This window comes from Parus major, chromosome 24, assembly GCF_001522545.3.
Source record: "Parus major isolate Abel chromosome 24, Parus_major1.1, whole genome shotgun sequence".
Lineage (NCBI taxonomy): Eukaryota > Metazoa > Chordata > Aves > Passeriformes > Paridae > Parus > Parus major.
This window is the reverse complement of record NC_031792.1, coordinates 1,683,814-1,710,424: the sequence shown is the minus strand read 5'-3', so window position 1 is coordinate 1,710,424 and position 26,611 is coordinate 1,683,814. Positions and strand designations below refer to the sequence as shown.

The following is a 26,611-nucleotide window of genomic DNA, read 5'->3' as shown; positions in this document are numbered from 1 at the left end:
ACATGAGGAGTGTGAGGGCTTGGACAGCTCTGACCCCAGAGCTCGGCTCATCTCTGCCCTCAGATTAATTCTCTGCTCAGTCTGGGGGAAAAGGCTCCATGAAGAAGTTGGGGGAGAGGGGAGATAGGAAATGTTTTGTATTTTACTCACTCCAAACGTGTTCCCTCCCATTTTTGCTGTTACTGTGGCAGTGTTTGATCCAAACAGCAAATTCTTGGCATCAAAAAGAAGCCACACCAAGTTCAGTCACTGATTTCTGTGCCCTGGAATAGGTAGAGGGAGAAGGGCTTCATGGCACGAAGGAAAGTGGAATTTTGGTGTTGAAAACAGCTCCTGTTCTGAGGGGAGAAGGTCACAGCTCCCTTTCAGGGCTCGGTGAAATGGGATCCAGGGCAGAGATTGCAGCTGAGCATCATCCGAAACACCCACCTCGATTTTCTGCCAAAAACCATCCCTGTCACACCAATCCCGCAAATCAGAGCATCAGCAGTGACCCCACTCCCTCCTCCTGACCCCAAACCCAAATTAACAATAAAGCACAGGCAAAAAAACATCATTTACCCAAACCCCAAATTTTTTCAGTCAGCGTTTCTACCGAAATTTTAGTTTAGCAGATGTGCATTCGTTGGGTGAAGCTGCCACCTGCTGGTCCCCGCTGCGGATTAAGCCGTAAAATCAGGGGAAATGCTCAAAAAAAATAAATCAGAAACAATCCCGTTTCCCCTCATTCCATCCAGTAAATAGTGATTTTAAAAAGGGAAAGCGCAGCAGCGGGGGAAATGTGATTTAAGAGCGGCATCCTGGGGCAAACAGAGAATTCTGCTCTGATTTTTGTTCAGGCAGATTTATGACACATTATATAAAATACCCCCCATAAAGCAGAAATTCTGTTTGCAGACATGAATCTTCTGTTAGCCTGAAAACTTCTTCTTTAACCCAGGTTTTGTTTTTTTTTAAAGGAAGATAGAAAATACAGCAGATGTTTAAAAGTTCCATCATCATGGCAGTAACATCAGCAGCAAAGAATGTATTTGAGAAAAATGTTCAAACCAGACATTCCCATTTAATATTCTGATTGCTCCCTAACCATCTTTTCTACAGATTTTTGGGTTATCTCCCTCCTCTCTTGCAGTGCAGAGAGAGATAAGGGTATTTTCTTGTATTCCAAATGCACCAAAAATGATAAAAATAAAGGGAAATAAATAAGGGCTTTCCCTCTGGAGGGCTCAGCTGTGAAAATTCCCCACTCTCAGTGTCTGGAGCTCTCACTGGGTGACTTTTAATTGTGTTTAAACTAGGTAGAGAAACCAGCTAGAACTGAACTCGATGATTCTGGTGCAAGAACCAATGAAGGCATTTAATTTTCCATTTAATTCTCCCCTTTGTTCACCTGTCAGCAGCTCTGCACACTCTGCAGTTATTTATTTTCCACACAATTTCACCTCTGAAGGTGTTTTGAGCCAGGGAAAGACTGATGAGGGAGGTTTACCCTGCCAGGGAGTCTGGCCTCAGGAATCCTCACCTGCACCGAGAGCTGGGGCTGCCACAATTCATTCAGCTCCTGATCTCCTCTGCAGCTCCAGTCCTGCAACCCTGGGTGACCCAAATCTCCAAAAATTCGGATTAAATTCAATGATTGCACTCAGTGGGAGGTATAGAAACCTCAAGTGTTGTGGCTAGCACAGTTAAATGCTCGTTTTCACTCTCAGGTGGATTTTTTGTTGGAATACACAAGTTCTGCAGGGAGAATTTGGGGATTTCCCCTCACACAAAATGCTGAATAAATAATAAACCAAATAAAACAAGACTGGGACAAACCTGTTTGAGATTATTTCTCTTTTTTCCCCCACTAGAAAACATCACTTCTAGCAAAAAACCACAAATTGCAGGATGTCCCTTCTTCTGTCTTTCCAGCGTGTCAGATTTACAGGGGTACCAGAAAATGAGGGGAAATTACAATGCATGTGGGCAAAAATGGAAATAAATTCTGCAGGCATTAAAAATGAGGGGGATTTCCCTTGTAATTCCATGCCCTGGTGTCACTGAGAAGTATCAACATCCAATTAAAATCCCACTGGATTCCAGATTCTCTTTGGATGATGCTGTGACCTTTCCTCTTTTACACCAGCGCTGGTTGAAACTGCAAATGCCACATTTTGGGAGGCCTAAACCCAAATATTAAGACACATTCGTGATTGTTTTTAGGAGTATTTTTGTTTTCCTATTAGACAAGGCTGGGTGACATCCAAAAAAATGATTTCAAGTTGTTTTTCTCTTTACAGAAGGGCAGAATTTTCCTACAGGGTCAGAGGTCCCCATGGTTTGGATTTTAAACAATTTTAAAATCATTTATTCCCTCCCAATTGCAGGCAGTGAATTCAAGTGCATCACAAGTGCAGGCAGGCTGTGGCCAGGTGAATAAATTCAGGGGAAAAAAAATCAGTTTTTGGGGAAGAATTTGCCAAGTATGGGAAACACTTGGCTGTAGAACACCGATTTTCCATGCCTGTCATCCCCTGCACTCCTGGGAAAAGCAGCAGCTCGTGCTCACCTGCAGAGAGGATGGAGCAGAGCAGCCTTTCCTCACATCCTGCCATGGAAAAGAGGAAAATTCCCTGAACCCTGACAGGCAGCAAAAGAAACTTTGAGTGTTTTCAGCAGTAATGAATTTACCTGCAACCTCTGGAAGGCAGGAGGTCAGGGCACAGATATCAGCGTTCTGCTGAAGCCTCTCCAAAATTTGCATGGAGTTTTCTGTTCTGATAACATCAGAGGAAAAAAAAAAAAACCAACAAAAACCAACAACAAAAAAAACCACCAAAACAAATCAGATTGTGCTGTCTCAACCATCAGTTGCTGCAAGCGAGGTAAACGTGGACTTTCCCAGCTAAAAATCTCGATATTGTAAAAATATTGTGACTCATTTATTCTGATGTTTCCTCTGGCTTTGCAACTTATAAATGAAACATTAGGAGTGAATACACAAATGAGCTGAGGTGCTGAATATTTTCATGTAAGGAAAAATGTTGTTTTCAGTTTCCCTTCCAAGCTTTGTCGATACTCGATGGATTTTCTCAGCAGCCGCAGCAAATGGAACATTTCAGCCTTTTCAGTGAGGCAAAAAGAGACAAAGCACAGCAATAAATCCCATCCTGCCATTAAACCACTGAATACTCCCAAAATGAATGAGCTTTTTGATTTTTCTGTATGGAAAAAAAAAAGACAAAAACAACAAAAAGCAACTCAAATAAACCAAATAAAGCCAGCCAAAGCCAAATTCAAAGGTCAAGGTTCAGGGATGAAAGGTCCCTGCTGTTCCCACCCTTGGTGAAAATGCTTTTTGTAATATTGTTAAATATGTGCACATTTTTAAAATTCTGTCATAGATTTTAACATCTCTCCAAAAATCTCAGGACTTAGGAAACAAAAATTCTGCTTTTTGTGAAAATCAGTCCCTTGGGAGATATTAGAAAATGGCACCAAGTGAAATGATTTACTCACATAACAACACTACCCAATAAAACACCTTCAGTTTTAAAATCAGTTTGTGACAGAGACAATTCCTTTCCACAGACCTCAATCAGATTTCTTTCTTTTGTGCATTTCAACCCAACAAATTCCATCTTTCAGCCCTTCAGGAGCTGGAAGAATCGGTGCTGCAAACCCTGGCACAAAGCTCCTCCTTGTTTGCTAATTAAAATTAGCTCCAAAATCTTCAAAGTCCCGGTCCCCATCCTCTGTAACCAGCAGAGATTTCTGGATGATGCCCTGCTTTTGCTGTTCTGGGAGAAAACTTAAAGGAATTCTCTAAGATTTGGGCAAAGACAGAGCCAAGCATGGCTGGACCCTTGGAATCTGTTCAGGAGGAAGTTAATTTATTAATTAAACTTCCTTTCAAAGCTCTGCCATCCTCCTCCTACCTGGAATTCCTCTCCAGAGGAAGAACAGAGAGTTAAACCTCCAATAACATTAACACAGCTCCCAGAACCACACAAAATAATCCAATTTTAGAGCTTTTGCACAAGCATTGGCCCTGTTAACAGAAGAGAACCCTGCAGGTAATTAACTCAGCCTAACAAGGCTCAGCCAGGCAGGACACAACGTGTTTTATGGGGATTCTTCTGCCTGGGCCCTGTTTTATGGGGACCATTCCTTTTTTCTGACCCTTTGGATGTGGCTCGAGGCAGGAGCAGCTCCTGACTCACCCTAAAATCCACCACTTGTCCTGCAGGAAAAGTAGGATTTGCTCAATCCCTCAGGAGCAAATAAACAACTCTCTGAGAGAAGTGGGGGAAAAACTGAAATATCTCTGTGCTGCCAGGTCTGAGGTGCCAAGATTTTTCTATTTATTTTCTTTTTTTTTTCTCCCTCCCTTTCCAACTGTTCTGGTTTATTTTCAAATTTTTGACATTTAACATTTCTCTTCAAGAAGCAGCACCTGCATTTGAGTGGGTGAGAGTATTTCTGTAATTAATTTTAAAAAAGGCAAATCCAGGGACTTCAGCTGCAGGGAAGGACTTGCAAACATGAGCTCGAGTGTGTTTGAGATTTAAGAACAGACTACAAATATGAAAACCACTGAGGTTTATTTAATCCTGCTAATCTCAAGACAATCATTGAGGATCAGATTGGGGATTTTTAAATATTTAAGATAATGGTATGCAGAATAGCTGGGCACACTCCTAAAAACCAAAAATCACATGGATTCTTGTCATTAACGGGCTCTGTCTCTCCCTGGCTATTTCAGCTGGAATAATATCATTATCCTGGCATCCAAAAAAAAAACCCCACCACCAAAAACCACCCCAAAACAAACCCAAAAAACCCAAACCTGTCCATTTCTTGCCTGTATAAACACAGGTAATTCATGAGTTAATCCTCTGAGTTAAGGTGAGACCCCCAGGATTCCTCTTTTTTGAGTGTAAATGGAATTGTCTGACCTGAGAATTCTGCCTAAATGATATCTATTCTATGTACACAGGTTAAATTCAGCAATGGGGAGCACAGTGGTGATATCAGAGCTGTGAATCCCAGGGCAGGCAAACCCAGAGCAGGTTTTACACACAAGGAAAAACCTCCCTGTGTTCTGTGCCAGGCAGGACTGAGACTCCTCTGGCACCAAGCACCAGCTCTCATAGCAGGGAGGATTAATTGAGGATTAATTGCACATCCCCAGCCCTTCCCAAGCACCAGCAGAAACATGGAAAACATCCCATGGACATCATTCCTTGGCCAAGGGTAGAGTTCATTCAACACAAAATTTGAGCATCCTCCACTCACTGGAGCTCCCATTGAATACTGGAAAAAACCACTCGGTTTTGGCTGTTCTTGGGCATAAATCCCACATAAAACTTGATCTGTAGCCCCAGGGAAAATTGGGGTGGGAAGGGATGGAAAGGGTCTGGGAAGCGATTCCAGGGGTCACTGCCCTCCAGGTGGGCACGTCCCTTCTCGCTTTGCACAGGTGGAAAAGCTTGTCCCAGGTATTTGCTCCTCCTTCAGCTCTGATTTTTTGTCCTGGAATCATAGGAATGATAACAAAGAACCTGCATATTTAATCTGGCAATTGGCATTTCTCTCACTGGGTAAATATTTAATTCTTTTCCTTTTTTTTTTAATGTTTTTTAGCCAAGGTCCCCCTTGTGTGAGCCGTGTTTTCCATTAGCCTCTTAACCCTGGATAAAGAGGAGCAAATTCCAAGCAACACCTGTATTTTTGCATTTTTCTCATTTCCCTACCCAAACTCACCCTCAGCTGGTTGCATGTCCTGGGAAATTGCATCATCTTTCACCTCAGCTAAATGATAAATGTCATTTTTTGGGAACAAGACGCTGCATCCTGCAGGAATTCAGCATTCCATGTATTCCATGTATTGGCTCAGTTAGCAAAGCCCTGCTGGAATCGGTGATTCCTTAATTTTAACAGCTCAGTCTGTGGTTTGAAGTGAGAGTTATGAACACCTTTTATGAGAATTAAATTTTTTTGTGGGAGTATTTCCATCCTCTGGAAATCTCAGGTTTTGGGGAGTGTGTTCCCATTTTTCTGTGCCTCAGGTAAAATAATTTTGCTAAGAAAATAAAAAAAGTTGAATTCTCTGATGTTAAATATTTTAGGGGCAGGAATTTTAGGGACAGCATCTCCAGCAGAAGGAAGTGGTGCTGAATTTCCCCAGCAAGGAAGGATGAAGTGAAGTTTTGTAGCCATGGAGAAATTAGGTCAGACTCCAGAAGACACAAAATGATTTATGCTAATGAAATATTAACTCCCAACGAGGAGGAGGGGGGGGGAAGATGTTGGCACTTTCATGGGAACTGAGTGCTGGAGAATAATAATAAAAAAGAAAACAAACACGTGGCAAGAAACCAACCCAAACAATGCCCAGGTTGGACTGGTTTGGGCAGAGAGGCTGATCCTCAAAAGCTGACAGAGCAATCATTTATTTCTTCATGGTTCAAACAAATGCAAGCAAGAATAATCCCAAGGAAATCTCTCCTGGAGCAAATAAACACATTTCTGTGAGATATATCTATTTAAGAGCAGCAATCTGGCTTTGCTGAGATGTTTCTCCTTAAATTTTGTGCCTCAGCTCACTGAAACAAAGCCCTGGCTTTTAAAATTCTGTCACAGCAGAGCTGGGCACACACAACTCTTGGGGATTCATTTATCCCCCTACAAAGGAATTTAATGCCTCTGAATACATTTCTCAGCCTTGCTGATTAACAGGATGTACTTCCTTATTTTGAGGTAAATACCAGCTGTCACCAAGAAAACCAAAAAGGCAATAAAATACCCAACATTTAACAAATAAAATAGCTCAGCAAGCTCAGAAGTTTTACAGGGTTGTTTTGCAGGGTTCTGCTCTTATTCAGAGTTATAACTCAGAGTCCAGCAAAGATCAAATTTCAGAACTAAGAGTTAATTTTGGGTATCATTAATTTGAATATTGACCATAAAAGCAGGGATGCTTTTTAATTTTTTTTTTACTGCATCCTCTCAGACCAGCCAGAATCCCACTAAATCCAGCTTCTACAGGTATTTTTTAGAGGGGTTTGCTTTGTGTTTTTCTTGAAATCAAAATAATTTACCCATTCCAAACGACATCTCGAGATCTAGGATAAAGAATAACAATATTTTTACTCCTTTTTCAGGCAAAGTGAAATAATTTCCCCAGCACTGACAAAAATCCTGACCTTTCCCATCCCTGCAGGAGCAGATCTGGGGAACCCTCACCTGATTTACACAGATCTACAAATCCATATTTTCTGTGGCTTTTTTCTGCCCCCACATCCAAACCCACAAGGAATAAACAGCATTTTTATGCCTCAATAAAATAATTTCTCCCCATTTTTCTGCAGCCACGGTAGGGCTGAATTAAATGACCTCAGTGGGAGTCGTTTCCCTGATGCTGAAGGAATTTGGATGGAGGCCACTGGCAGTGAAATATAATTTGGGTGTATGGGAAAAGGGCTCTGAAACCTGACCCCAGATTAAACCCCATTGTTGTTTGTGACTTCCAGAGGAATAAAATGCATTTAGGGCCTTCATTTTCTTCTCCCCACTTGTGTATGGCTTTAATTATTAACCCCAAATAAGCAAATTTTCACGCTGCCCACCTGCAGTTGATACAGAGCAGTTGAAATTTGGCAAAAATCTTTATTCTGGTTTTATTCAGCTGCCCTGGCTGAACAACAGGCTCCAGACTCCCTGACATTCAGGGATTTAGGAACATTGCTTAGGTGGATTTTAGCTTTGGGATGGGAGGATTTGGCTGTAGAAATATAAAATTTCTGGCAAATACCATCAGGGATTATTACAAGTGGTCTGAATCCCATTCAAAGAAGAAAGTCAGCACCAAGGTCCTGAATTATACAGAAATAAAATTGTGATTAATTGAAATATCTCCCTCACAGCCCACTGTGGAAATCCTGCTTTAATCCAGGCACCTTGGAGCTTATATAGAATAGAAATAATTTGCATTTCAGTGTTTTCTCCCCTCTCTGGGCAGAGATGATCTGGAGAATCTTGGAGATTCCTGGAAAATCACCAAATTTTTTTGTTCCTGCCAGAGCAGGGTCCCTTTTGAGTGCTCAGAATTTCAGGCACCACATCTCTCTGGAGAGCAAACTTGAAACCAGCTCGATTCCCAAGGAATTCCAGGGAATGTTGGACTCCCAGGAACAAAAAGGTGTGAGGCCCCCAGCTCAGACTGCACAAGCTCCTGGTTAATGTCAGGCCAGCCCCGAAATTCCTGATTTAAGTGCTTCCCTGAATCCCTGCCAGGCCAGAGACAGCCAGGAGATAAAATCCGGCAGGGAGGAACCTTCTGTCCTGACGTGACATTCTCCACCTCATCACCAGCAGCTCTGGGCAGAAAATGAGAGAAAACAGATTAAAAAACGCTGTTCAACCACCTCAACCCAGGCAGGACACGAATGGAGGGGACTTGCACAAAAAAATATAAATAAAATAAAGTTAAATTCAGGGGTTTGGGGCCTAAATTCCCCTTTTTGTCCACATGCAAAAAGTCACTTAAGCAAGAAAAACTCTTTGAGCCCCTGAAGAGAAGAGCAGATCCCGAGTGCTGGAGTCTGTCAGGGCAGGAATTCAAAGGTGAGGGAGACATTTATTGTGCAAGAGTTGGAAGGAGCCCGTGTTTGGCCTGGCTGCTGGCCACGTCATTGTATTTCAATAACAAAGCAGATAAATGATCCTTAAAAACACCCAACTGTAAATGCAGAAACTCAAGCACCCAGAATCCAAAAAATATGTGTTTTTGTGGCTCTGGCTCTCAAAACATTAACCCTGAGCATTCTAAAGCTGAGTTTATCCTCTGCTGAACCAGGAGTTGGCCTCAGCTTTGCTGAAACCTGGTTTAGGTGTGGACAGATCTAAATGAAATTCACATTTAATTTAGATCCAGTGAGCTGCAGGGACACAAAAAGGGGGGCAGTTCTTGTGCCACGTGGGCCTGGTGTGTTCTACAATTGTCTCATTTAAATCCCACCTTCTGTGAGTCCTTTGAGACGAACAATTCCACCTGAGCTCTCACCTGAGCTTTGCTAAATCCAGCCCCACTTTCTGCCCTGTCCCTTCCACCCCCTTTTTGCCCCAGCTCCCAGTGGAGCTGTCAGAAACACAAATGTTTGAGACATCAACTTTGCAAGGAGGGAAAAGCATTAAAAATGGTATTTCTGCCATCTTCTGCACATTTTAAACCACGGGGAAGTCCTCACACACCATCCTCACACATCAGATTTGTTCCAACCTTACATTTCCACACCCTCTCCTCTATTTCCCTTTTTGCTGAGTTTGTTTGGAACCTGATGTGGGTTTTTTGCTGCCGAGGGTTCCCTTTGGTCTGATTCCCAGCACCATCTAGTGACACAACCTGGGATATAAACCCAGCATTTTATCTTCCTCTCGATTTTCCTGACCTGGTTTTTCTCGTCGCTCATCACAAATTAAAACTCAGTTTCATTTTTACAAAAATATTTTACAACGTGCCTCAAAAGCCAAACCTAATTATTGCCATTTCTCCCTGTGCTTTCTGCTCCAATCTCCTTCAACCCAAATAACAGCAAAGAAATTCCCAAAACACTCCAGGCAGCCTAAAAAAAAAAATAAATCTGCATTTCAAAAGGAATAGAAAGTGCTGAGCTTGGAGATCCCTTCACCTCGATGCCCTGGAGCTGCAGTTGATGCTAGCACTCCCCAGATGAAGGTTATTTGTTTGAAAGATGAACCATCAATGCCTTCCAGAGTTTGCAAATATAATACCAACATTTATTTCTTTTCAGTGCACACATAAATGGATGTGGCCAATTCCTCTGCACAAATGTCTGGTTTTCATCTCAAGAGCAAAACCCCCAGAAGCTCCATGGGTTTAATTCCCATTTTTTTTTCTGTATCTCTCCATGCAGCCAGTCCAGCCTGAGGGAAAATAACCATTGTTCCTCCATCACCACTCATTTCTGGACTCAGGAGCTGAATGCACTTTGTTCCTAGAGTCATCAGGATGAAAAATAATGCCAGGAACAAACATCCCTGAGCCCTGTTCTGGGGAGGTGAAACCCTGAGCACTCCCATTAAAATTTAACAGGCCCCAGGACTCGGCAGAATGAAACATCTTAAACCACTCCATTCCCTCCCTTGGCTGCTAAAAATAATTGTCACTAAAAATAAAAATATTCAGATTTCCAAGGGGCAGTGAGGACACGTGTGGAGAGGCTGGCTCTGCAATTTCCAGCAGGGGAGGAAGGGCAGTTTGATCATGGAATAATCATCCCTGTCCCTGCAGGAAGGAGGAAATCTCCCCCTCTACAGCCAGGGGAAGGATGAGGAGCTCAAGAAAAATGGGAGAGGATTCTGTGATCACTGAAAGCACATCCAACCCAACCATCCTCTGACGTGAGTCCACAACGCTGCGAATGCAGAGCCATTTCTGTAACTCACAACGTCACAAAATGGAAATTATCCCTCCCAGAGCTCAGCAAACCCCTCACTGCAGCCACCAGCAGGCTGGACTCCATCAGCTGCACCCAACAGCAGCCTGGGATGGATTTTCCTCCCCATCTCACGTTTTAGGTGCTCTGGGAGAACAGCCACGCTCTGCTAAGAGCCCAGCACTGATCAGATGAGGAAGAAAAGACAGGCTGCCTTTGAAACCATAGCAGGTGATTCCTAAAGGTTTGCTTTGGCAAATAAATCAGGAGAAAAGAAAACCCAAAATAAGGGAAACTTCTGAATTTTTTTTCCTTGCCTGAATAAAAAAATTCCTTAGTGAAAAATGCATTAAAGTGAGGAGCACCCAAAGGAAGAGCCGTCAAAATGCTCCACTAATAATAAGATTTATCCCTTTTATCTTTCCATGCCTATCAGGCCTCTAAATTTAAACTTTTATCTGGATATTTGTGCAGTACAGACTGGTGAAAAACTGTCAGAAAAGTGATGAATAAAAAGGTTGATCCTAAATTATTTGGAAAGCTGGGAAGTGCTGCGTGTTTTTTGGGATTGGGTGATGGGTTTGATTTGGGATTGGGTGATGGGTTCGATTTGGGATTGGGTGATGGGTTCGATTTGGGATTGGGTGATCAGTTCCATTTGGGATCGGGTGATCAGTTCCATTTGGGATCGGGTGATCAGTTCCATTTGGGATCTGTGTGTCAATGGAATGGGAACACCCAGCCCTGGCAGCTGCTCCTGCCCAGGGGAGGTCACTGTTGCTGCACAGAACGGCTCAGATGGAGCAGTTTTAGGTTTAAGGGCACAGTTTAAATGTGGAACACCAGCAAACCCCTCCTACAGCAGCTCAGGGTTCCTTTCCTTCCTCATCTTTCCAGAAATCCCCCCAAAAATCAAGCCCACAGCCACATCATTCCGAGTGGAGACTGATAATTCTCAGGGCTGCACCAAGGGCAAACCAAATCCCATCCCCAGATGCCTCAAGGCATCAGAAACAGGCAGATTAAAATAATTTCTTGTCCTTTAATCACCCCGCAGTTCAGGACTACATTGGTGAACAATTAACTGCATCTGATCACTGCATAAAAATTAGGAAATAATGTCCTGGGGGAGAAGAGCTTTGCTTGCCCTGGTCTGAAGGGGTGAAAACTCTGGGAAATGTCCTGATTCCCCTCTGAGGGGGTCAGAGCCAACCCAGCAGCCCCACACAAGAGGAATTTCCTCACGGTGGAAGATTTCAGGGAGGTAAAAACAGTCTGAACTTGCCACCCGTGCCCTGGCCAGGGAGCTCTGGATCCCAGGAAAACATTTGCAGGTAACCATGGAGCAGCAGGAGGGATGAGTCAGGGACAGGTAATTTCCAGGCAATTCTTGGAAATGAAACAATGGGGATCGAGCAGGGAGGGACGGTGACATTGTCAGCATCACCTTTGGGGTGGAGGGGCTGGAGATGTCCGGGGGGAGCTGGGAAGGGGCTCAGCCTGGAGAAAAGGAGGCTCAGGAGGGACCTCCAGGCTCTGCACAGCTCCCTGCCAGGGGATTTGGGATCTTATCCCAGGGAACAGGGGCAGGAGGAGAGGGAGCAGCCCCGAATTACACCAGGGAGGCTCAGGTGGGACACCAGGAGGAATTTCCCCGTGGAAAGGGTGGCCAGGCGCTGGAAGGAGCTGCCCAGGGAGGTTTGGAGTGCCCATCCCTGGAGGTGTCCTGGGGAGGGCTGGAGGTGGCACTGGGCTGGGGACAAGGTGGGGACAGGGTTGGACTCGCTGATCTTGGAGCTTTTCCAGCCTCAGCGATCCTGGGGTTCATCACAGCCGTGCCCCACTGTGCCCTCCTGCCTTCAGCAGGGATTTTCCGCTCCCCGGGGGAAGGTTTTGTTTCTTTGGGAAGCATCACCGGGCACAGGACACTGTCCCCAGCCACCCCAGGTGACCCCAGGCCAGTCCTGGCCCAGGTAATGAATCAGGTGGATGTTTACTCCGTGTGACAAACCCAGCGGCGATGTCACAACAGCGCCGGAATTGTCACATCTCAATTGCAGCGCTTCCCATGCAAATGGAGCCTCCACAGCCCTGCTCTGCCTCCCAGGGGAAAATCCACCCGTATCCCACTCTGGTCCTTAATTATAAATAACTTCATTATTCAGCCTTTTAAATGCTCCTCATCCATTCCGCTCAAGATATATTTACACAGGATTATGTTCACCTTTAGATACGGACAATTCTCCTTAAAGATGAGCTTTAAAATCTCTCCTGGTATCTTGTTTGTCACCTCAGCAGTGGCTGGAAAGCTTCCTCCTGGCTTTCTCCATCAGTGCAAATCAAACCCATCCCCTCCCAATATGCAAAAAGAGGATTTTAATAGAGGAAACCTTTTGCAACAAAGGGTTTTCAGTCAGGTGGGTTCAGAGCCGGCATCCAAAGGGAGAGACAGACAAACAGCTACCCCAGCAAACGCTGTTAAAGTGGGTGTGTGCTCGGGAGAGTGGAGGAACAAGGGAGGAGGGGAGAGAGACAGGATTCACCCTCCATCCATCCAAAGATAGAAAAGGAGCTCAACCCATGGGCAGCACAACCTGATCGTTCACACGGAGGGAGGTTTTGCAAAGCTGCCCATCACAAATCAGTTCATTGCAGGTTTTTATTTTCACTAAGAACTTCAGAGGGTGGTGGCTATTTCTGCTGAAAATAATACAGCAGGAATCAGAATTCCTGCATTGGGATTTCAGGAATTAATCAGGATATCAGGAATGCACAAAGCAGGAAAAAAAAAAAGAAATAAAATCTCCCAGCATGAAAGATCTGGCATGTGATTTTTCCTACAGTGCAAACCTGTCTTTCCTAAAAGCTCAGCTCTGTTTATGCCCAAACCTGGCCTGACCCTCACCCCTTGCCCCAGAAGATTGCCACTGAGACCCTCACCCAATCATATCCTCCTTTCTTGCACCTTCAACGCTTGAAATGTTCTCCCTTTTATGAAATAGAAGCCCAGAGTGTGTTAAAAATGCAGAAATCTTCCACACTCTTGGGTAAAAAACCATTCTCCCCAGCCCAGGTTTCACTGGGTAACAAATTAAACAGTTCTGTCTGTAAGGAACTTCCAGTGGGAATCAGGAGGCAGCGACTGAAGCAGCATCTACAAATCCTAGAAAGTCATTTTTGGGATCTCCCTCTGCTTGCTGTGCAAGCTGGAACCTGCCCTGCCTCGGTGGATAAAAGAGGACTCGGTGCAGCATTATTATTAGAGGGTCCAAAATGAAAATTGCAATTGAACAGGGATGGAGCTGGAGGTGGACAGCTCACAGCCAGCAGTGCCTGTTCACAGAACAAGACTCATGAGAGCTGTTTGAAATTAGAGCAACAAAGGATTCTTTTAAAATGCCAGCTACCTGTTGAGGTTGGAAGCAGAACCACAAAATTCCCAGTTAAACAAATACAAAGCCTTGGAGACCTTGTAGTGTCCACATTCCAAGGGGTTTTGTTGCTAGATTTGAAAATCCACTCCTTTTCTCATGGCTGAAGATTGCATTTGGGTCCTTTCTGTGCCACAGCAAGGTCAATTCCTCACCAATATAGGTCAATACCTGTGCCAAACCCAGGCCAATTCCTGCTTTACTGTGAATGTAATCACAGGTTATAAAGAAGAAGATAAAACTGCCCAACAATCAGGCTGGAGTTTGGAGGGGAATAGAGAGAGGAGCAATCTCTGATGTGATTTACTGCCCAATAAAGGCAGTGAGTCACTGCAGTAATTTCCTGTTTGCAGGAGGCCAAATTCTCCCACCTCGGCGAGCGTGGAGGAGTTCTCTGGTGCCTCGTGCTAGAGATTTGCAGAGGATATTTACAGGGTAACACAGATATTCAGGACACTGAGGGGCTGGATCCTGGCTCCATGCAATCAGAAAGGTAAAGCAGGTGAAATGGAAGGAAAATATTTACCCAAAGGGAGCAGAGGGTGTCCTTAGAGGAAGCAGACACCTTTGTGGCTGTCTCTGTGTCAGACAAGGCACAGTTTGAAAGTGAAAAGGTTGTCTAACAAATCCCTTCCTCCTGAACAAACTGGGGAATAAACTGGGATGCTGGCTCACTGTGGCTTTCATCCCTGTCCTGCAGAGCCCTGGGATTTCCCAGGGACAAGAGAGGAAGGTGAAGGCTGGCTCCAGTCATCCTCCCTCATCCATTCATTAATCATCCAGCTCCATTAATTGGCAGCAATAATCTGTGGGGCAGGGAGCCAGGAAAGAGCCACTGCAATGCAGATCAGCTCCTGATTCCCTGCTTGTTCTACAAGCATCAAATCTCCTTTGATCAATACCTGAATAATCCTTTCAACATCCCTGAGCCTGGAGTTGTTGCTGCCAGTGCAGAGAAAGGAGGTGATGGGATTGTTCAGGTCAGGGAGTGGAGTCATTGCCCAGTTTAAATTATAACACAAATGTGATGTTTTTCTTTGAAATCTGCCCCAGAAAGTCTGGCTGTCCCCTGATGCCAAAGTTGATATTGCTCTGGATTAAATCTGGAATGCTTTCCAGGACACAGCCAGGGAAGAAGATGCAGCTGATAACATCATAATCCTTTTTTCAATCTAGGTACTTAAGAGAAATATCTGCTTGTTCAGTTGAAATGGCACAGCCCACAGGGTGAAATACATTTCCCAGGGACATGGGAATGGAGTTTAGATCTGACACTGAGATCTGGTGACCAGGAAATAGATTGCCTATAAGAAGTGCCCCCATTTGTCATGGTTTAACCCCTGTGGCACCAAATACCCCACAGTCACCAGCTCACCCCCTCTCCCTGGCAGGATGAGGAGAGAGCTGTGAGAAGGCAGAAAAATCGTGGATGAGATGAGAACAATTTAATAAATGAAATAATTGAATGAAATGAGAGAGGGGGGAGAGAGAGAACAATAAACCCCAATTAAACAATAAACACAAGGGGGTCCCCCACCAGCTGCTGCCCTGAAATTGGTGCCTCAATCCCCCAGTTCCAATATTTAATTATTTCAATAACCAGGCAAGGCCTTCTGCAGTGTGGACTGTGCCTTTGGCCATGGTCAGCTGTCCTGGCTGTGCTCCCTCACGGCTTCTTCTGCACCTCCTGCCCCAAAAAATTCCTTGATTTGGGGGAAGCACAGCTGAGCAAAACCTGCAGCATCAGTTTGGTACCCAAAGTATTCTCCTGCTAAATCCAAACCACAGCACTGCACCAGCTACTGGGAACAAAACTCACCCTATCCCAGCTGAAAATCACTTTGGAGAAAATTCCCAAAACATTTAATTCAGGATCTCCTTCTACTTCACTCACTTGCACAACTCTAAGTCAGAGGTTGCTTTTCCCTCCCCAGTAAATCAGAATTTAATTTTTTTTCTGTTTCACACAGAAGGGGAAAAAAATATTTTTATTTTTTTTTTAAACTCGCAATTAAAGGTTTTTCTTGGGAAAATTCATTTCTTCATCAGCTGCTCAGGATTGTCAGGAAGGAGGGTGGAGCCTTCCCAGGCTGCCGTCCTCCAAAGCGTACCTGAGTATAAAGAGCAGAGCAGAACTGCAGCCAAGAAACTCTCAAAAGCTGCTTCCAGTGCCTGCTGGGACTCCAGGGCTGCTTTTATTCTTCCCCTGCTGGAACTTGCTGCTCCAAAGACGAGAGGGAAGCTGGACTCAGCTAATTACATCAGAGGATTAATTACATTGCCATGGTCTCCATGTGATACTGGATTGATTTTGAATTTTTTTTTTTTGAAACACAACTGAACAGGGTTTTTTCCCTCCCCTCTTTCATCTTTTTCTGCACTCACACAGTGGAGATGTTGCAAACAGTCTGCATGAGTTCTGAGCTCCTGGTGAACCAAAACATGAGTGAAAGTGAAATCTGTGGCTACAGCCCAGGCCAGGGATCCCCGCTGCCTGCAGAAACTGCCAGCCCCAAGAGCTGCTTCCAGCACAGCCCATCTCTGCCAGATTCTGGATTAACTGAGCTGAACGTGGCGAGTCCCAAGATCCACCACCCTCCTCCTCCATGCAAACCTCCAGGGATGCCTGCTCCTGCTGGTAAGAGAAAAACCTTTATTCCCATTTCCTATCTCGTGCTGATGAAGCCCAGTGACCCGGGGCTCTGAGCAGCACAAGCCAAGCTCAGAAATATCAGAGATGTTCAGCACATTCCCCTACTCAGGCTTGGCTGGATTTTGTTGTGTTCTGCTGCTGAGGTCAGAAATTGCTCCAGTTTCCAAAGGATGCCCAATATTCCATCATTTCTGTCTGTCTCCAGTGTTCTGCTGCTCGTTTGCATTCTGAATTGAAAGTTTGGTTCTGAACTAACAGCAAGGTGGTAGATGTGATCTTCTGAGTTATTAACATTTCAAAGTCACTGGAAAGTGTGTTTGGGGAATCATTGCCTTTGCAGAGTCCTTCAATTTCTAGGACATATCTGATCCATCACTGGAAACTCTTCCCAGATAACAATATATTAGCAATCCTACTGGCTTGTTAAAAAGCTTCTCAAAGAAACCTTTAAAATATTCTACAAACAGTAAATAATTCATTGTCAAAACACCAATCTATGAGAAAAGGGAATCATTTCTAGAACAGCCTGAGAAACAAACTCTGCTTTTCGAGGTCTCAGTGTTTTGATTATTCAGTGATAGGTTAAACACTGAGAAGTGCCAGAAATCTCAGCACAAAACAACAACCCCATCTCCATTCCAAAGGCACCATTTGCTGCTCGGGATTCGCCTCCCTCCTGCTGGAGGGGTGTCAGCTCTCGTTGCCTGGAGCAGGGAAGGGAAACAAAATCACGCAACAAGAAACCACATCTTGTGGGGCTGGTTCCCCTGCCAGGATTGCCTCCTCTCAGACATCCCAGGAGCTGCACCATTCCCATCTGCCCAGCTCCCCTGGTTCCCCTCCACAGGCTCCAGCCAGATTCCAGCAGAGCACACGCAGATTTTAGTCAGGAATATTGGTTCAGGTGGCTCATGTTTTATTTAACAGCACCAGGAGCTGCTGGCCCAATGCACCTTTTTTCATTTCAGGCTGTTGTGTTGTTTAATCCTGAAGTGTGTTTGATCACAAGAGCTGTTTTTATTGCTCTTGCCATGAGCTGCAGTGGGAACAGAAAGCTTCTCCCTGCTCCAGCATTGCTGCTGGATGACTCCCTGCTCTCAGGATCCCACGCTCTGGTTCCCAAAGCCTGGGCTTTCCTTGGAGCTGGGCCTTTCTCTGTGGTGTATTTTATTGGGAAAACCCTGATTAATGAAATTCATAATTTTTGAGTGGTAATTTCTGTTGCTGAATGCATTTTAAATAAAGGTTATTCCAAGCAGGGGGACACACAAGGCAAGGATGTGAATGCCAGTGTTACATAAAAGGTATTTCAAAAGCCAATGGATTTAAGCTCCTAATCTGGGCAAGTCTTTCAAGTTTGGGGATGCAGGGCCCAGATGCAAGGAGACCTAACACAAACAATCACAGAGCAGCTTGTTTTGACAAAGAGAGAGCCTGTTTGGACAATGAGGTATATTCTCAAATAACTGTTTCATTTTGGTGCAGAAAATCATTGTTTGGCTTTGAATCACACAAAAACTTCCAAACACACTGAGAGCCGTGGGGGAAAGCCACTGGACAGAGCATCCCTATCTTAACTCTGAACAAATTCTGCTCCTTGTTGTTGCACTGATAACAATTTAACAAAGCACAGGACAGGAAACTGCAAAGGCAGATTTACCACAACACAGGAAAATCACAATGTGAGAGGGGCAGAGACCTAAACACTGCTGACACATTCCCCAAAAGCAAATCCACGCTCTGTGGCACGCAGGAAAACGGAGGAGGGATTCATTAAAGGAAAATTATTGAGCAGAGCCAAGGAACGTGCAGGGAGATGTGGAAATTTCCCACAACTGGTGATGAACACCAGAATCAAGAGCCTGTTCCCCAGGCTGACCTCATCCTCCCACCCTTCTCCAACAGCTCAGACAATTGTGTTACTTTCAGCATCGTGTTGTGACTTTTCCAGACTCTGAACTTAGCTCTGATCCCCCTCAGAAGCGTTACATGGGTGTGAGAGTGAAGATGCCGGTGCGGGAACTGCTGAGGAAAATCCGACTTTCCAAAGGCTTGGACCCTGCTCCCGGCAAGGTGAGAAATGCTGGAGGTTGGGAAGGTTCCTCCCAGGGCTGCAGCATCCTGGTGCACACAGTCACACCCCATGGGGTGCTCTGCAGGGCTCACACCTGCAGCTGCTGCCTCCTCCAGCCACCAAATCAATGCTTTTGGTAAAAGTGGAGAATAAAGCAAATTTCAAACAGAATGAGGGCTGGGCTAGGAACAGTCCCAAGGCAGTGATGGCAGGAACCCATCCATGCTGTGGATGCTGTACATCATTCCATCAAGGCAAAGATGGCCCAATCAACAGTAAAAATATTGCTCCACAACCTGCAAAGTCAGCCCAAGGAGCTGAAAAAGTCCCAGGCTGCAGTAAAGATCTTTATGAAGCTGCCATGAATTACCCACTCACGGAAATCTCCCCACCTGCAGCCCCTGCTGAGCAAAACCCATAGCACAGGAGGCAATTTCACCCTGTTCATGTTACAATATTTGCCACTGTTTCATCTTCTCCTCCGTGTAAGCATCTCACATTGAAGCTGGGTGGTTTTGTCTCCTCAGGAAGCCTCATCAGTGAAGATGGTAACCAAAGGATCCTCAGGAAAAACAGGTTTGGAAACGCCTCACTTGGTAACAGAGCCTCCTTTTCTAGTAGGATCATCACTGTGAGGTACCCAAAGAGCCAGAGCACTCCTGTCCCATGGTCAGTGATCCCTGCTGGGTCCCTTCAGTTCCAGGAGGCCGGCCAGCTGTGCATCACCGCCCTGTCCGGGTTATCTGGCTCTTATCTGGGGCAGGACTGATGGGAATCTCTGCTCTGTCTGTGCCTCCCCGCAGCTCTGAATGTTTTCTTCCTTTTTTTTTTTTCCAGCAGAGAAGAGGAGAGCTCACCCTTATACAGAGAAGCAGCTTAGACAGGTATGCAGAACACCCTGAACCCCGCAGTGCCAGGCTCCTGGGGCAGAATTCCTGTTCTAGCACCGAGGGAGAACAGGACACTTCATGTCTGCTTCCCTCCCCTTTCTTCCACCCTGCCCGGCTTCTGTTGCTGTTTCAGAGCAAGCAGAGCGCTGGGCAAACCCCCAAAGGCTTGGAGGACCTCGACATCCTGGTGGAGGTGCTGCAGGAGGATCTGAACGAGAGCCAGCTCAGGGAGGAGCCTCGGCAGCCCGTGCCGGACGGGTTTTGGCAGGGATTCTCCACGGATCTGCAGAGCTGCCGGTGGGAAAGCCTGGGGAGCGAGGAGGCGGCTGGTGACCCGCAGGGGAGGCAGCTTCACCCGGGGTCCTGCTCGGGAGATTTCCACCCCATCCTGCGGGGACAGGCAGAGCCTTCCTTCCACGGGGAGCAGGGAAGCACCCAAAGGTCCGGCTCGCCGGGAATGACCTCCAGGACGGGCGAGAAAGGGAGTGGCTGGTGGATGCAGGATGCTCTCCCGAGCTCCCGGGTAGCTTTCCCGAGGAATTCTCCATCCCAGGAAGGTTTCCCGAGGAATTCTCCATCCCAGGAAGGTTTCCCGAGGAATTCTCCACCCCAGGAAGGTTTCCCGAGGAATTCTCCATCCCAGGAAGGTTTCCTGAGGAATTCTCCATCCCAGGAAGGTTTCCTGAGGAATTCTCCATCCCAGGAAGGTTTCCCAAGGAATTCTCCATCCCAGGAAGGTTTCCCAAGGAATTCTTCATCCCAGGACATGCCTGCACTCCCCAGCCTGGGACAGATGTTGCTGGGAGCTCCCAGGGGCTCTCCAGATGTGCAGGGACATCTGAGGCCAACCCAAATTTCCTTCACCAGGCAGGACCTCTCTGCCCTCTCCTTCTTCCAGTTCCAGCTGCACAGGGAGGAAAACTTGCTGAGGAACATCCCAGAGGAAAAATTGCTGGCTCCTGACGAAAATGGCAACAGGTCAATTTTTCTGTCAAAATACGTTGATTTCTGTCCCCTGGGGACATCACTTTGCTCTGACCTCTGATCAAAAGCTTCTCTGCTCCAGGGGAAGCTCCAACTTGAATCAATACACAGAATTTTAGGCAGATATTGAAAATAGAAATACTCCATATTTGCAGTAATATCCTGGTATCAGGATGAATTCAGGGTGTTGAAATATTTAAGGTATGTGTAGGGATTCACAAGAAAATTAAAATCAAGCAAAGTAAGTGCTGGGGGAAAAAAAAACCAAAGAAGATATGCAAAAAATATCTTTTCCATGCTGCAGACACTCTCAGGGTAATTATTTGTATTATTAACTGCTAATAACAATGGATGGGAGGATTACCCAAAAACACAAACTGGAGCACAGATTCCCAAAGAGCTGGGAGTGGCTGTTCTGATGGAAATGAAAGGAAAACAAAGCTTTTCCTGATCCCAGTAAAATCCAGTATCACCCTGGAATGGGGTTCTTGTGGAGAAAAGAGCTATTTACAAGAAAAAATTAAAATGTCTGATTAGGTTCCTTGCAGTTTAGGTAGATTGGGATAGCTGGTATCAAATCAGATTGACAGAAAACATGGCATAACTTATGAATTATCTGAGTCTTGGGGAAAAAAAAATAAATTCCTGTCCCAAATTTAAAATACTGATAACCCCACACAGGGAAAACCAAGCACAGCTCTGGCCTCTTCCTTAAATTCCCATTCCATCCAGAATATTCCATTATTCCATTCAGAACATTCCATTATTCCATTCAGAATAATGACTTCCAGTGCAACAATAAAACCAAACTTCACTTTTCAGCAATTATGCAACTCAGTAAACAACGATTAGGTCACCTATTTACATATTTACATATGTCCTCCCATTTTAAAAATGACACAGAACAATTTCTCATGCATGAACGAAATTCATCACAATTAAGAAATGAGATTCCTACTGTTAATGAATAATTCACAAGCAAAAGTTTCCTCACTCCTAAACTCACTTTTATAAAGATTCTACACTCAAAAGGCAGGATTTCAAACTAAATAAGATCATTCTGAATTCTACTGAATGGTGAACAATAGGATCAAAAATCCATTTAAAAAAAGCCCAAAACCAAACCAAACCAAAAAAAAAAACACCCCAAAAAATCCCAAACACAGCAAGAAGTGTCAGAGTTGTTCAGCTGTATTTAAGGATATTTTTCTACCAGATAGGGGAAGAACAAATAAATAAGTGCAATCAATGCCTGCATTAATTTTTCCTTCCTGAGGAAAGGAAGACACCCCCAAATTTATGAGAAAAAAAAATGAATAAAAGAGTTTTTTTGGGGATGAAATTCAGTAGAAACTGAATTTTCCAAATGGCACTACATTTTTGAAATTAATTCAGTAGTTGAGACTGAACAGACAGAAAATTGAGCTCTCCTCCTTCACAGGACTCAATTCCAGGTGGGAAATTTTTCTTTTAAGAGCGAGCCTTTCCCTTCTGTTGCTTTTCAGGGATCTTGCACCCTTTTCCCTGCACAAACAGGGATTGTGGGCAGCAAGGAATTGTGGCTTAGCTCCTGGAGAGGAAGCAAGAAATCCTGGCAGACAAAACAGCAACTGCAATTTTATTGTAGAGAGTAATAAACCCTTGAATATCCCAAAATTTCAGTGTTTACAGCATTAGTATTTTATGCTTTTAAATACACTCTGCCTGGTACTTTGGGGGGTTTTAACCACTCCTTTGGGGGGGTTTAACCACCTTTTTGGGGGGTTTTAACCACTCCTTTCTCTTCCAATTGTTCCCAACTGAGTTCTCTTCCAGGCTGCTGCACAAGGCTGTTGCCCAGGGAAGGAGGGCTCTGACTTTTGCTCTGGCCCAGAGATTTGCATCCCTCAACAAGATCGATGAGAAGAATGCAGAGAAAAGGGTAGGAGGCTGATTTGCCAAGAAAAAAAGGTCATTTTTTATCACGTGCAACCCCTCATGCAAACCCCAGCCAAGCATCAAACATTCTTCTGCTGTCCTGGAAAAGAAGGGAAAATGGGAATGGGAAGGGGATGATGGAGCACAAGTGGGAACAGAGCCCTAAAATCCCAACTTCCCACTTCATTATTTAAAAAATGTTGTTGTTTTTAAACTAATTTTGCCTTTCACTGCAACTTTCTGCCCTTCTTCCCTTCTCAGACTGCTTTACATCTTGCTGCAGAAAAGAACCAGCACCTGATGGTGAGTGACCTGATCTCCCTGGGAGCCAATGTCAACGAGCAGGACAGCTCTGGGAAAACTCCCCTCCACCTGTGTGCAGAGAATGGATATCTGAGAGTTCTGGAGGTAAATTGGGTGTTTATGTTGGGCAAAAGCAGATTAAAAGCAACTCATGCACGTTCTGGTGTTTAAAGTAACCTGGGGCTTTCCATAGAGCTCTGGTCTGATGTGGTTACAGAGGGATTTGGGGGAGGAAAGGGTATTTTGGCAGTGCCAGAGGGCAGGAACCACCTGGATATTCTTCATTTCAGGTCCTGAAAAACTGCAAGAACAACGGGGTGTGTGTGGAAGTGGATCTGCCTGACCACTACGGTGAGAGGGAGGGTGAACTGCACGGGGGCTTGGCTTAGATCCCAAAGCGATAAATCCAGATAAATAAATCCAGATCGCCTCCAGGCAGGGGGCCAGGGGCTGGATTTGAGTTTTCCACGGTGTTCCCTGCAGGTTTAACACCCCTGCACCGTGCTGCTCTTGCCCACACGGTGCTGGTGACAGAATCCCACTGCACTGCCAGGGATCCTGGCTCGGGGAGGTTCCTCAGACTCCGCAAAGACCAAATCCTGGAGGGAATTCTCTGCCTGCTCCAGATGGGAGCAAAGCCCCAGCTGCAGGTGAGGATCACAGCAGGATCTCTGCCTGGCTTAAGTGTTCCCATCCTTGTGCAACCACAGGATTTGCTGTCACCTGCAGGTGCTGAATTCATGTCAAACCTCCACCGCCTGCCTAAGGCTCGAGGAGAACACAGAGCTCATGTGTTTGCTCCAGACCCAAAAACCCCAGGCACAGGATGTTCTTCAAGAGGTAACTATGGCTGCTTTACACAGGCAATGTCTAATTCCAGGATTATTTTCCAGGATTAAGCAAATATTCAGTGCTTTTAAAAAAAAAAAAAAAAAAAGTTACAGCTTTTTTGTCTTTTTTGCCACTTTCAGATAAACATGTAGTACATGGAATAAATGTAATAATATAACAAGATTTCAATTAGAAATACAGACTGGAGGCCCCATTTCACATCACTGAGGTTCTCCCAACAGGAGAGAAAACACAGCAGAAATAAAAAACAACATTTCAGTCCAGTTCAGCTGGAAACTGACTGTTCTGGTCTCTTCACCTGTACAGAGCTGCAGCCTGCTGGATGCTCCCAGAGGAATCCCCGCTCCCCCAGCTGCAGAAAACTTACCTGAACTCTGCTCCTTGTCATCCTCAGACCTCCTTGATGTCCTTCTCAAAGGTATTTTGTAGTGGGAAGTTGAGTTCAGGTAGTTGGAGTGGCTCAATCCATCCCTTCCCTGCTCTGCCACCCCACAGAACCATTTGGGGTGGAAAAAAACCCCCCAAAATCCCTGAGTTCAAACCTCCACAGAGTGGAGGTTTTGGAAAAGATGCTCAGCACCTCACCCCAACCTCTGGATTTATACCCAGAATTCATTTTCCTTGCAAACCTCCTTCCTCACCCAAAGGCAGCCAGAAAATGGGGGAATAAATCCAGAAAATGGGAGAATAAATCCAGAAAATGGGGGAATAAATCCAGAAAATGGGGGAATAAATCCAGAAAATGGGGGAATAAATCCGTGGCTTTAGCAGGAACACCCGGCCTGGGGATTGAGCTGAAATTTGCTGCTTTTCCTTCCAGGGAAATGCTGAGAACTCTCATCACCTGCATCTGGTGGGTCACCTCCTGCCAGAGAATAACCACAGCACAGACAGCAAAATATAGAATGTATTATAATATATCTGCTGGAAAGGTCTCACCTGGAGCCAGAATTAAAGAGAAAACTGATAAATGAGGGAAATCCTCAGTGCAGCTTTCACCAGGAATTCAGTTTTAGGTGCTCCAGGAAGGATTAGATTTTAATTTTCTCACAAATTTGTGCTTCTCTGCTCAGGTCTGAGGTGTAGCTGCCCTGCAGTCTGAAGCTCTGATGAATTTTCATGCAGGTGTTTAGTTCAAGAAAAACATTTTAGCCATCCAGGGCCTAATATTGAGGATTTCAGTCTAAAATCAGTCTCTGCACTCCAAATTCAACATTCAGATTGACTGAAAATCTCATTTTAAACACAAGCCCTGGGGATTCAGAGCCTGATGGGTTATAGATAATATTTTCTGCAGTCTGGCTCTGAATTTGGCCAAGGCTGGACACTTTAAGGCAGTTTCATGGTGAAGTTCCAAAACAAAAATCGTGCTGAGCATGTTTTTTCAACAAAAATCAAGCTTTTTATTTATGCAATCAGAATTCTGCACTGATAGTGGATTGTAGGTGAAGTCTGGGACAAAGTGTTTCGAGTCAGCTCCTTTCTAAAATATCTGTCAGAGGATTTTACCTTTATAAAATTCAAATATATAACAACAGCTTTTGAAGGATCATTTTTATGGGAGCATAACATGGAGCTGAAATGATCCTGCACTGCCAGAAAACCAAGTTATTCAGTACAATTACTCCAAACTAGATCACTTTTATTTTGAATTATTTCTTCCCAGACTTACTCTCATTTAATTTGAACTTCTGGTTGCGAGTTGGCTGGTTTCTATGAAACTTCCCTGTTTGCTACATAGGGAGCAATTCTATTTTTACAGAACCTAAACCCCAAAAATGACTGATCCAGCAGCCCCTCACGTGTCTCCCGTTGAGGAAAATGGGAGATTTCCCACGTGAAGCCACTGCAGGATCCAGTGTTGAGTACTCAGCATTTTGGGGAATGTTTTTAATGGACCCTTTGCATTTGCTTCTTGTGAAAAAAAAAAAAAAGGTTATTTTTGTGTTATGGGGTTTCCTCAAGTGTTAAGCTCCAAGAGCTACATTGCACAAGGTGAATGAACTTTGAGAAGTGGCAGTGTTGAAGTGAATTCCAATGGGATTTGGATAATATCCTGTGATTCTGATGCCCTGAACAGCTAAAGAGTTCTCTTTTGTATCTGCTTTAATCTGAGACATAATAATCTTTCAGTATTTCATTAAATATATATATATATATATATATATATAATATGTTATTCTCATGATGAGTTGCATAACTCATCCACCTCCTTCCTAAGCTTTCCCTCATGTTTTAATAACCTTGAGTCTTTTATTTTTCCCTTTTTGTCCCAGGTTTTCTTGATATTTTTCCTCTCTTGTTATTTCTCTCTGTCCCCCCATCGCTTCTCATCCTTCTTTCTGTTTGCATTTTCACTCCCATCTGTTCTCACTCAGCTTTTGATTCATTTGAAGACAATTAAGGATAAATAATTCTGGGTTAGCTCAGCTTCCATTTGTGGGATCGAAGGGTCAGATCCAACTCCTTATTTTCATTAAAAACCGACCAAGAAATCCCACATCACGAGGATGAAGCAGAGTGTTGAACAAAGAGCATCCATGAGCATTTGCAGGGGGGAAAAAACCCTGAATTTTCTCACAGGATTTCTTTAAAAAGCATAGTAAACTCTCATTTAATAATACAGCATTAACTTTTTAGTCATGGGAAGCATTCAGGTGAAAGGACAGGAGTATTAAACTATTCATATAGATAACATTTATTCAATATACTCAGAGATGAACTTATTTCTACAGTATATTCTACCACAGTTATCCATTAATTGCATTGTTAGTAGGTCGCTTTATGTTGTTTCACTTCTTCCTGTCAATAAATAGATTTATTTCATGCAGTAACTTGGTTTTTTCTGTACTTTTCTGTCCATACTAAGCTCACAACAGACGGGGACATCATGGAAAAAGCAAATTAAGCAGAGTTTCAAAGCTGAGAAGTGTGTGAAGGTTTTGTTGTTAGTTTGGTTTTTAAGGTGGCAGAAATCCTCCAGCATCCCCCTTTTCCACCACTAATTCCAAAGGGGATTACAGGACCCAAATTCCTGGCAGAAGGGGCTGGAGGGATCCAGCTGC

General features: G+C 44.5%; 1 protein-coding gene across 1 annotated transcript; it reads left to right on the top strand.

The window, feature by feature from the left end:
• Nucleotides 1-16,066: 16,066 nt before the first annotated feature.
• Nucleotides 16,067-26,371, top strand: LOC107214349 (NF-kappa-B inhibitor zeta-like). Its single transcript, XM_015649640.1, has 12 exons — nt 16,067-16,511; nt 18,478-18,599; nt 19,128-19,176; nt 19,438-19,484; nt 19,624-20,468; nt 22,290-22,395; nt 22,653-22,799; nt 22,985-23,045; nt 23,178-23,344; nt 23,424-23,534; nt 23,853-23,964; nt 24,367-26,371. Exons 1-12 carry the CDS (start codon nt 16,268-16,270, stop codon nt 24,375-24,377), a joined length of 2,022 nt encoding a protein of 673 aa, XP_015505126.1. The 5' UTR covers nt 16,067-16,267; the 3' UTR covers nt 24,378-26,371.
• Nucleotides 26,372-26,611: the final 240 nt, after the last annotated feature.

Bases quoted from the DNA above. Each gene is read 5' to 3' on its own strand.
- LOC107214349 (XM_015649640.1), top strand. From the start codon at position 16,268: ATGTTGCAAACAGTCTGCATGAGTTCTGAGCTCCTGGTGAACCAAAAC. The intron at 19,485-19,623 runs GTATGCAGAACA...TTGCTGTTTCAG, and splicing joins CAGAGAAGCAGCTTAGACAG to AGCAAGCAGAGCGCTGGGCA. The intron at 20,469-22,289 runs GTCAATTTTTCT...GTTCTCTTCCAG, and splicing joins CCTGACGAAAATGGCAACAG to GCTGCTGCACAAGGCTGTTG.